This window comes from Cydia fagiglandana, chromosome 11 (genome assembly GCF_963556715.1).
Source record: "Cydia fagiglandana chromosome 11, ilCydFagi1.1, whole genome shotgun sequence".
Lineage (NCBI taxonomy): Eukaryota > Metazoa > Arthropoda > Insecta > Lepidoptera > Tortricidae > Cydia > Cydia fagiglandana.
In genome coordinates this window covers 4,619,633-4,631,668 of record NC_085942.1, presented here as the reverse complement: position 1 = coordinate 4,631,668, position 12,036 = coordinate 4,619,633, and the positions used below count along the sequence as shown (strand labels likewise).

General features: G+C 34.8%; 1 protein-coding gene across 1 annotated transcript; it reads right to left on the bottom strand.

Moving 5' to 3' along the window:
* Positions 1-2,221: 2,221 nt before the first annotated feature.
* LOC134668643 (phospholipase A1 member A-like) lies at positions 2,222-10,436 on the bottom strand. The gene is made up of 3 exons (XM_063526084.1): positions 10,427-10,436; positions 3,221-3,524; positions 2,222-2,894 (listed from the first exon to the last, which is right to left on the bottom strand). Exons 1-3 carry the CDS (start codon positions 10,434-10,436, stop codon positions 2,222-2,224), a joined length of 987 nt encoding a protein of 328 aa, XP_063382154.1.
* Positions 10,437-12,036: the final 1,600 nt, after the last annotated feature.

Below are 12,036 nucleotides of genomic sequence, written 5' to 3'. Positions count from 1 at the left end.
GTAGGGATCCCAAGGTTATGGTTGAGTTGTTGGAGAGAACCTTCCTTACCCTATTAGCCTGCATGGTGGTCTCAATGTCTAAGGTTTACCATAGGTATAGTCATATTTAAATTAAGTATACATATTTGCAGTCAAAAATAAAGGAATGATAAAAATCCCAAACATTTTGTACTATTTTTTGGGTATAATTATGGCATCTAACTGTAGCCAAAATCAAATTAAACAACACATGGTTTTTAATGTTTATTTTAATTTTAATGTTTATTTGTGTTTTTTGTTCTACAGACACACTAGGTACTATTTAATTACTACTACAATACATAAACATAAAGAAATTAATATTTTAACTGTAGCTTCCCAATACATATATGATAGTATTATTTATGTTGTTAAGAATCTAGACTCCTTCACTAAGAATTCTGATGTCCATAACTATAATACTAGAAATAAAAATAAGCTTGCTATCAGAAAGTTTCGTGTTCGTAAAGTACAGAAGTCATTCGTTGGGCAATGCATTCATTTTTATAACAAGTTACCTGAGGATGCTTTAAGATTACCCTTTCCAGCTCTTAAGAATTACTTAAAAAAGTCATTGATGTTGAAGGCTTATTACAGAGTCGAGGACTACTTGACAGACAAACATGCATGGTCCAAACCAGAAACTGTAACAACGACAAGTAGCAATTAAAAATATTGTATTATGTGTAGAGTTAAAGGTGACTCAGCTCAGGTAAGAAAGCACATCAAATTGTATGAAAGCTTCTCATAACAATCAGTCAGATTCATATAATATGTATTCTCATTTCTTTTATTGATTTTAATTTCTTTTCCTTTTGTAAGATTTGATATGTTTTCTGAAAGAGCTACGTATTTGTGATTTCATGTACATATATGTTTATTTTTTATATCAAATTCTATAAAGTTATGTACTCACTGAGTATAATTGCATGAATTCTATAGTAATTTAAATTGTATTTTTCTTAATTACTCGTAATGCATGTTAATTATAAGATGTAATAATGTTTTGAAAAGATGTGTCCCGTCGAGTTTGTTGCCGGTCCCAGATTGGGATACCCTCCTCCAATTGAGGGGGGATTTAAATCTTCTCGGGGCAGAGGTGTACGGTTGGAGCCGGTAAAGGTTTATTTGACGTTCATAAGCGCATTGTAATATGCCTACTTGAATAAACTATTTTTTATCTTTTATCTTATCTTTATCATACAATCCTATTTAAAATAGAGGCTTATGATGGTGTACCTATATAACTAGGTTACTGGTTTCTAAAGCATATGAGGTTAATGCTCTTATTCTAGGCTATAATAACAGGTTTGTCAAGGAAGAAGCTATAAACAGCTGATTGGACTTTAAGAAAAAAATTACAACTCGATTGTAGTAATAGTAACATTATTACGTAAGGTCTTGTAGACACAAGTCGTTAAGACGAAAGAGGAGCTGAGTTTTAAACATTTTAGGTAAATATACCCGTCTCGCACGGAAACGGCTCGTAAAACTAGTACGATAAGAACAAGGCGAAAAATCATTCGTAAAAATCTCAAAAATCGAGGTTTCGTACTCGACTTATTCCTCCTCCAAAACTTAACCAATCGTAACCAAATTTGAAAATCTAAATGATTATGAAATTATCTGTGTCGGACCGCTTTGCTTATTTAGCTAATTGGTATCAGTTTTGAATACTACGCCTCTCATTGCGGCATAGTCAATGAGGCCATTTTGGCCATTTTTGAAGGGCTCTAGCGCCTAAAAAACAAAAATATCAAAAAAGCAAAACGGTCCGATACAGATATTAACAATATTAATCTGTGTTGAAAAAATCATTTTTCTAGCATCAAAACCCACGGAGGAAACAGTCGAGTTCGAGTACGTTTGTATGGAGAAATGACCACTCCTGTTGGCTCTTAAGTTTTACATTTGTACTCATACTCCACTTACCAGCAGAAGAAGTGAACTCTGACGGTATTGGAGCGAAGTAGTTACGTACGAGAGTTTTTAGTTCTATAACGGACTTCCCAGCAATCAATTTTATTTGCGGGTCTTCCCCATATTGACTTTAGGTTAATATTGTTTGCAAATATGAAATTGAATCGACTGAATAATTAAGATAGGTAGTAGAAAAAAAAAATTACGGCTTGAATTAAAAGTCAGTTGAAACCAAGACAAAAAACAGAAGAAAAAGAGTTGAGAGAGTGAGAGTTGAGTTGATTCAACGTTTAAGAAATGATGACCTAAGCCTTTCTAACCGAGCCTTATCTTTCATCCATTTCTTCAGACCTTTCATCCCTACACCATACGGCAGCCCACTTGTCGTGGGCACATAATAAATGCCAGGTTTCATTCTATCCACGCCCATATCCATAGTGTTTGTTATCATCGGCGTATTATTATAGCACATACCATGCCTAGCTTGATCCACTGAATCACACTTGATGCCAACAAAAATCCCTGGATTGTATAAAGCTGATAACCAAAGAACTAAAGCCCATAAGTGGCTACAGAAGACACCGCATGGTAATAACGGAAAATGCCCAGGTTGATACTCCCCTCCGTTAACATAGAACGTCGCAGTTCCGACAGGGATTCCAATGCCCATACCGTCCATATTTGTAGCGATACTAAGAACGAAATCGGCGTCAGAAGGGTCCAGCCTGTATTTAGAGCCTAGCTGTCTGTAGCAGGGTCCAGCAGGGTCTAAACCGATGAGGAAGGAGATGTTCTTTCCGGTGATCTGTTGGTAACTCTTGGCTATGAAGCTCATGGTTTCACCGCCTAGGCTGAGGCCGAGGATTGTCAAGTTTTTCGGGTTTAGGCCCTGTTTGGTTAGCTGTGCTAACATTTCGCCTGTATGTTTTCCGACTCCTCGCATAACCCGCGCTGCTCTGAAACAATTATTAATTTCTTAATAGCACATATGACGTGAGCGATAAATAATCATCACTATCTTCATTGAAAGGTTATTAAAGTAAATGTGAAGAAGACCTGTATCAAAAAAATAATTGTTGGGAAGACCGTCATAGGGCAAGAACACGTCTATTTGTTTGCGAATATAAGTTGCTCAGACACAGTAAAAACGAAGAGGTTCACTCCTGCTCTACCGACCTTCTGTAAACGGACTATGTGTACAAAGATGACGAACAGCTTGTAGGCGGTCTTCTCATATAGACGACCTTCACCACATTAACCCTAATAACATCATAGTACTTACTCAGGATAATATCGCACTGTAAACTCGAAAGTATCCAGCACGAGGCCATTATATCCCATTTCCTTGTACATGCTCGCCATATATCTCCCAAGGCCTGTCATCATTATCTCTCCATATCCTCCGACGTACATAAACGTCTTCTTATTCTTGAAGTCTATTTCGGGGTTTTTGACTAAGTTTCTGATGTGATAGTAGTTGTACAGTGTGTACCAGGAGAAAGGAAATTCGCCAGGACCTATTACTGCTATTCGTAGTCGTTCGAGGCTCCTTCTGCTGATGGAGACTGGTTTTTCGGATCCTGGACCTGTGGAAACACGGCAATATTGGATTGCTAGACTTTATGGCTTTACTTTGGTTCTTACATGTTAAATTGTCTGAGATTGGCGATCAACTTTATTTAGAAAACACAGATCCTACCAACCAACATAGCAATAATCTATCATATCAAAAACATCAATATAATGTGAAATGGGAGCCGAGTTCAATATTAAGAATATGTGTCGTTGTTAACTTCGCCGGCAAAAGAATTGAGATCTATACGGGTGCCAAGTTCTTGGTAGGATTTAGGATGTAATTAAAGTTCAGGATTTGACTTGGCTAATTTTTACGTACAGTCTCTATTATATTTGTCTAATGTTAGTTTTCTAAAATGTAGTTTGTTGGTATAAAAACTAGCCAAGACAAGTAATAGAATAACATGAGTTCATTAGTCTCCATGAAACTATAACTTGTTTCGGAACCTGTCTATCAAGTGTTATTACGTTATTAGGAACTTAGGAAGTAACATGCTCATAACACTCAATGATTCAACTCTAGCCGCCCAGAGGCCTATAAAAAGGTCTCCCGTTCCATTCTACTTTCAATCTTAATTTGGACCAATCAAAATTGCATTTGTATTGGCAAGTTTTGATGTATGGGCGGTTAGAGGTTATCAAGGTCACCTATTTAGTACAGGTTAAAGGACTGGGTATTCTGCAGAGGCTTATAATTTTACAATAATCGCATGTGTGATCCCAAATATACTAGAATTAAGCCCTTAAAATACTGGCGTATTTTTTTCATTAAAAATCTACCTGTCAAATTGGACAAAAATATTTTGTTCCATAATTTTATTGTTGCCCCAAATAAAAGTATTTTTGATAAATAAGTAGATTTTTTTCGTGTGTTTATCGCGTGACTTTATAGATAGAAAAGAAACATCTCATGGAAAAAAATCTAGGTACTTACCTATAAATGAAAAACATGTAAAAAATATTGAAGCCTTTGGATTATTATCTTTTTTTAAATGTGTCTATGCCTGCATGAATAACTTTAAAATATTATGCAATATATTTATTAAATTTGAAAATATTATTCATTAAATATTCCTCATAAATAAAACATTTTGCATTGTACAGGGACATACTTAAGATAATTTATTCACCATAGGTAACAAGTAGATACCTAACTACGAATTTAAGTAATGTAAGTAGCAAATATTTTAATTTAAGTATCTATTGGTAAAATAAACGTGCCAAAGGTGATTTAATAGTACATTACTACAGAGGCCGGGACAAAAGGGGTTGCCGGCCGAAGACATATAGACGGCCGAGCGAAGCGAGGCCGGATATGTCTGAGCGCGGGCAAACCCATTTCCCGCCGAGGTATGTATAGTGCTTTTCTCAAACATGCAATGAAATAAATAAAATAAAAAATCCACGAAACCCAAGTTTTATTTATAGAAAAAACTAAAAGTAAACTACACCCAAAATATAACCAACACGTACCTATATCATTATCACGCGTATGTTTTACACGAGTCGTGTATTTTTACTAGCCGTATATTTTCATGTATCTTTGATTTTTTCGCCTTGTATCCGTCTGACTGTCGTTTTCGTCACATAAGTTTACATAGTCTTTCATGTTGATATCATGTTTCACATACATCGTTGCTTTATGCATGGAGTAAATAAGTATAATTTCCACAGTGTTGACGAATTTGTAGTTACATTCATTTAAAATATGCCACAAAACTATTTTAATAAACTGTAAGCCATTTTTCTTAGTTTCTCAAATAATAAAATTGCCATAAGTAACCATATACATATTTCGTCTTTGATTTGGCGGCAGAGGCAGCAAGTTATTTAAAATCAATTCTGCTTACGCTGCCAATTCCAACACCTACGATTACAATTAATATTAATTTCATTAGTTCGTCGGAACTCATATTAAAGTAAAAAAATCAACAACGCACCATAAATCCAATAAAACAGAATGAAAATTTTTCAACTTTACCTCCATAACAATTTAAAAAAAATAACTACGCGTGTTTGAGTAGACCTTTTTACCGCTAACGTTTAGATGAAATATTTTAAATGTTTTTATTTGTGTAGTCAAATTTATAATTTAAAATTATAGAATTTGGTTAATAATGTATTATTTATTAAGTTCATGTTGATTTATACAAATAAAACTGCAAATTATAGCAAACATTGTTTTTTGTTTTTTTTTATAGGCGTAGTGGCAGAGTGTCATTACGAACCATAAAGCAAATACTGCCTCTAGTTTTTTTTAAATGGATGAATGCCAAGATGCTGTGTCACAAATATCTGTGAAATGAAAATTAAAAAAGAGGACTTTGCCGGCCTAGGCCTGCAAGATTTGTATGAAATTCCATTAACTACCTTTTGTCCTAGCCGCACCTGAAACGTCATACTTCGCAGCCTATTATAAGGAACATAACATCAATATTTCATTTCATGTTTGAGAAAAGTGTATTAATTCACATTTAGTCATCATAATGGTCCGATTGGTCCGTACAAAATATTTATAAGATAAGAGATACTTAATATTTTTTAAGATAACCTCGTGCCGCCCAATGTACATTAGGATGTACACTCAGATTCGATGGAATGTCAACCTTAATTAATAACAAAGTAGGTAGCATTTCATTTATCTCGTAAAATTTTTGAACAAATGAAATTGAACCCAATTGAAAATACAACAAGATTCTAACTTCCTTGTCTATAATTTTGTATGGCGGGCGGCACGAGGATAATCTTTATGATTATGACTATCGGCCCGTTTCGAACTTTAAGATACTTACGTCAGTTAATAGATCTAAAAACGATATGGACTAGATATGTCAATATCAAATGTGATGTTTCTTCAAATAGAAACGTCACTTTTGACACTGACACATCTAATTCCATATAGTTTCTAGCGGCTGGATTCGGGAAATGAATAAGAGATGCACTAGATATTAAATAGTAAAGATATGTGACGTTCCACGGGAAGGGTACCTTATGGCGGCTGGCGCCGCGATTCGGGAAATTAATTAGAGATTCACTAGATATGAAATAGTAAAGTTATGTGACGTTCCACGACAAAAGGTACCTTATGGCGGCTGGCGCTTACGTCGCATAGCGCCGCAATAATATTAGAGCGACGTTAATAATCGTAAGCGCCAACCGTCATAAGGTACCTTTATTAGTGGGACGTCACATATATTATCTTTACTATATCGTATCTAGTTAATCTCTAATTCACTTTCCGAATTGCGCCGTTTATCTTTTAATTGACGTATCATAATTATCATAAAGTTCGAATCCGGCAATAAAATACCTACTTACTGCGATCATATATAACCATGGATACCGCCTTTAGGAACATTACCGTTCAAATTCTCGGGCCAAATTAGCACACATACACAATTACGCCTACATTCAAATAAGACGAAGCGTTTACAGAGACTGTAATCAAAGCTGGTAAACGAAATAATAGTCATCTTTATTACACTAATGGTACATAGCTAAGTGTAGATGAAATGCATATAATGTCAATAACTACCAATCAGCGACATTAATCCGCTAATAACCTTCTTGCTGTACGTACTGGCCGCTGAGAGTTCGCGGTCCATATTTGATTAGAATATGACTTGAACAGGGACAGGTTTATGCCATACATTGAAGAACCAGTCAAATAATTCACGTATAATAATTTAATGAAGATTAAAAGATAACTAGTTAAAATGTTGTTATGAAATGACAGACTAACTCAACATAAGTAAATATATCATTGTTGTATAAATGTATTCCGCTATAATAAGTATTTTGTATATTTTATTATCAATCTGTATGGCAGTGCGAATTCACGTTCAGGTATAGTCTGACCGTTTTTCTAAGATCAAGTACGCCATAGTAAATGTATGGCGAACTTGATCTTAGAAATCGGACTGGCTATACAGTCTGCAAAATTTACACGGGTACACGAATCGGGTCAAAAATATTTGAACAGGCGGAGTCACAATAAATCCCCACTTTCAGTTCAGAATATTTTATATGTATATAGCCGGTCAAGCAAGTTTGTCAGTAGAAAAAGGTGCAAAATTAAAATTTTGTATAGGACCACAGCCGTTCGCGCGCTTACTTTTTCAAAATTTGCCTCTCTTATAATAATAAATAAATAAATAAATAAATAAATATTATAGGACATTCTTACACAGATTGACTAAGTTCCACAGTAAGCTCAAGAAGGCTTGTGTTGTGGGTACTCAGACAACGATATATATATTATACAAATACTTAAATACATAGAAAACACCCATGACTCAGGAACAAATATCTGTATCATCATACAAATTAATGCCCTTACTGGGATTCGAACCCAGGACCATCGGCTTCGCAGGCAGGGTCACTACCCACTAGGCCAGACCGGTCGTCATAATATTATAATATTTTAAACTTTCGCGTTTTGAACACATATTAACTCACATTATACGAAACGAAACTGATTTTACGTCGGTAAATCAAGGTAATTGAATATAATTCGCGTTAGACCCGTCTATAATGTGAGTTAATATGTTTGCCGCTCTTGTCTACTGACGGAAATGGCTTGAGAGAGAACCTACATATATGTGACAGTAGAGGGTGGATTCAAATGATCAACATTTTCCGATAATGTGTGTATTTGTTAAAATAATTCAGTGAAAGCATGATAGGAAAAGTGTATCTACATATAGGAGACCGGGTATGATTATCTCACGGGTTATATCTCATGAATAGAACATATTCTAGATATCTTGCCAGACATCCACTCAATTTCATGTCTCTCTAATTGGACAGCTTTTTTCCATAGTTCTCTGCGAATAGCATCTTGTGGGAATCTGAATGGAAAGTAATGTAAAATGACAATACCAAATTTGATTATTAATTTGAAATAACTAGGTAGTTTTTTTAGCTCCATCTCATGAAATAAAAAAGAAAAATACAAATCTGTAAGAAGGAATTTATTACTACATTTATAATTATATAGAAAATACCTAAACCAAACACAAGTTAATAAAATAGTCTACTTCATTTAGCATAACACCATCCCTATTATCCTCGCAATTTAAAAAGTCGTATGTTGTTATGAAAGTCGTATGCAGTTGTTACGTTTTAGCTTAGCACGGTAGTATTGAAAACAAATCGTCATGTTTTTTCCAAATTCTACTGCAGTTATCTGTTTACTATAAGTGAAAAGTGATTCCACTGTCCTAGGTATGAACTAAAATAACTTCTGCACCACTTCACGACACATGAATATATTTTTAATTACAATAAAACGTTGTTTTTATAAATCAATTTAGCCATTTGTCACTGACTGTCATCTCGGTCGTACTGAGATTGCCAATCGAGCAGTTTGTAAGTACCGCCTATCGCGGGGTAGTTTGCGTTGGGTCATAATTGAGCGGACAGAATACTTCCATGTATAGCATTTCGCTGCCTACTTATACCTAGGGTAAACCCTCCAGTGAATGAACACCCCCTAGTGAATGAACAAAATCACGTTTTTTTGTCTAAAATAAGAAATATAGCAATTTCTTCCACTTGTTTTATTTTTTTTCTTATTAACAACTCTATTTCCTATGCAATGACAACCTGTAATAAAATTATTTTCGACCAGTTAGGATGTGACTGGCGTTTGAAGTTTACGTGTTTCTGGATTTGAAGTTTTGTATGGAAATATTAGATCCCAGATAAGAACAGTGTACGCTTGGAGCAACATATGAAGTGCTTATTTAATCTTTACCAGTACAAAGTTTAGTTATTTGGTTAGATTAAGAGTTAAACCTTCTATTTATGTACACTTTGTCGGCGTATTATGGGATTAAGTCTTTATTTTTTATAGTTCCATTACTGGCTCATCAAATGTTCTGAAACCAGTAAATGAACAGTGTGTTCATTTACTGGTGTCGCGTAGATTTAATTTTTTTCCCAAATGTATATGTAAACGCAATCGTATTGAGCTTGCTTTTTGTGATTCTGCACAGAAAACGATTCTGATTAATTTAGCCAGTATTGGAACAAATTTTCTATAGTCCATTTACTAGATTTGTCATGCCTATGTATGAACAATACTAAATTTGGCTTGTTCATTTATTGGATTTCTACTAATTCTATGTATGAACAGTGTAGCCACGAACAATACAGTGACAAGTTTATTATTTTAAGCATTATTTGGTGAGCATGACCCGTTTTCATCAAAATATGCACGTTGGTTCTTGTTTTAATGGTTGATTTTATTTTTTCCTTTTAATATGTAACGGGTTTCTATATTACTGGTGAATAACCATCATTTTATTACATTCTAATCGATTCGAAGTCAATATGGAGGGATAAAAAAATATAAACGCTATCGCTATACCTATTAAAATAGAGCCGGAAGCGGTGTTTGTGATAAAAATGATTTTATTATGCTAGTTAAAAAGAGTTAAATAATGTTCATTCACTGGGTTTTTCGGTGTTCATTCACTAGTTTTTATGTTCATTCATTAGGTTTTTGGGTAGTTTTTGGTAAATTCTGGTATAACTCAAAAACTATGAAAGTAATTAAAAATCGCAGAAATTACTTTCTTATTTATTAAATGAGGATTTATTAAATTGCAGTTAATTATTCCAATTATTAATGAATGCTGAGCAATGATTTTTCAAACTTGGATAATTGCTTAAGTGTTAATTCACTGGTGGTCTTACCCTAGTGTTAACAAGTTGAGCCTAAACTCAATGTTTTTGCATTTTTTTCGTTGGATTGTTTAGGATTTTTACTTTCCCAATAAAGGAAAATTTGGTTTAAAACGGGTGGGTCTTACGAATTCTATACTGATATAATTAACCCCCGATGCGATCCATTTTACCTCCATTGTTAAATCAAAAACACCTACATACTACCTGCCTATTTAATTACCCTCAGACATTCCTCAATTTCAATTATAAAATGAAAAGTAATAGAGTGTGTGACCCCCATTTTTTACTCTATTCGTATTCGCATTTTAACTGATAATCGGCGCGATTCGGAAAGTGAATTAGAGATTAACTAGATACGATATAATAAAGATATGTGACGTCCCACGGATAAAGGTACCTTATGGTGGTTGGCGCTTACGATATTAACGTCGCTCCAATATTATTGCGGCGCTATGCGACGTAAGCGCCAGCCGCCATAAGGTACATTTTGCCGTGGAACGTCACATATCTTTACTATTTCATATCTAGTGCATCTAGAATTTATTTCCCGAATCGAGCCGACTCGTCAGAAATGGGTGCTTGAACTTTTGGCCTTGGTTAATCTATTTACTATTAGCTAATCGTTTCTCCCAAGCGAGGGCAACAAGTCGTCAGCTGACAAACAAAACTCACTAATCATTCAATTAAAAAAATATTAAAGAAAAATGGACCTTATGGTACTTACTAATACAGTTCACTATGGCCATGAACTTGTAGTGGTACCTGATTAGTCAGTTTTGATTGTCGCCGGAACTTAAGACGAAACAGGAGCTGAGTTTTAAATACTTTAGGTATAACGGATATATTTATAAATATATCCGTCTCGCTAACGAAAGCGGCTACTAAAACTAGTGCGATAAGGTCAAGGCGAAAAATCCCGCGTAAAAATCCCCAAAAATGGAGGTTTCGTACTCGACTGTTTCCTCCTCCAAAACTTAACCAATCCAAACCAAACTTGGAAATCTAAATGATTATGAAATTATCTGTGTCGGACCGTTTTGCTGTTTTGGCTAATTGATATCAGTTTCGAATATTACGCCTCTCATTGCGGCATAGTCAACTAGGCCATTTTGGCCATTTTTGAAGGGCTTTAGCGCCTTAAAAAACAAAAATATCAAGAAAGAAACGGTCCGACACAGATATTGATAATATTAATCTCTGTTGAATAAATCATTGTTCTAGCACCAAAACCCACGGAGGAAACAGTCGAGTACTTTTGTATGGAGAAATGACCACTCCTGTTGGCTCTTAAAAGAGATGTACTTTTTAACGACGGTAGCAAACAACCTTCCGGGCCCCACTGACTTAATTGTATATTATAAAAAAATATTATTGTATAATATTTCCATAATATGCTCAGCAGCGGTCATTTTGGTGAATCAATAAAATTATTCGTCTCCCTTATGAAAAATGGTCGCAAAGATAGTTCAGATCCAGAAAACCACGAATTCCAGCTCTTAAATACATTTCGGCAGTACTTTGAAGAAAACTCGTGTCTTATGTTGTCAAACATGTGGTATCTATGTATGGGATGCATACCGCCTTTCAACTTTGAGTAGCAGAGTAAAATAGGAGATTTTAATGGTAGGTACCGATTTGTTTATTAGATCTTATCGTTTATAAAGGAAAACATTCTGATGGGACGGAACTTATCTCAATAAACCCTATTCTACTCCATCTCCATCTCTGATTGGTGAGGTGACTAGCTAAAAACAGGGCAAGTGCGAGTCGGACTCAAGGTTGTTTCGAGCAGCAGCGATAGCGCCATAAAGGTTAATTTTCTTATTGAAA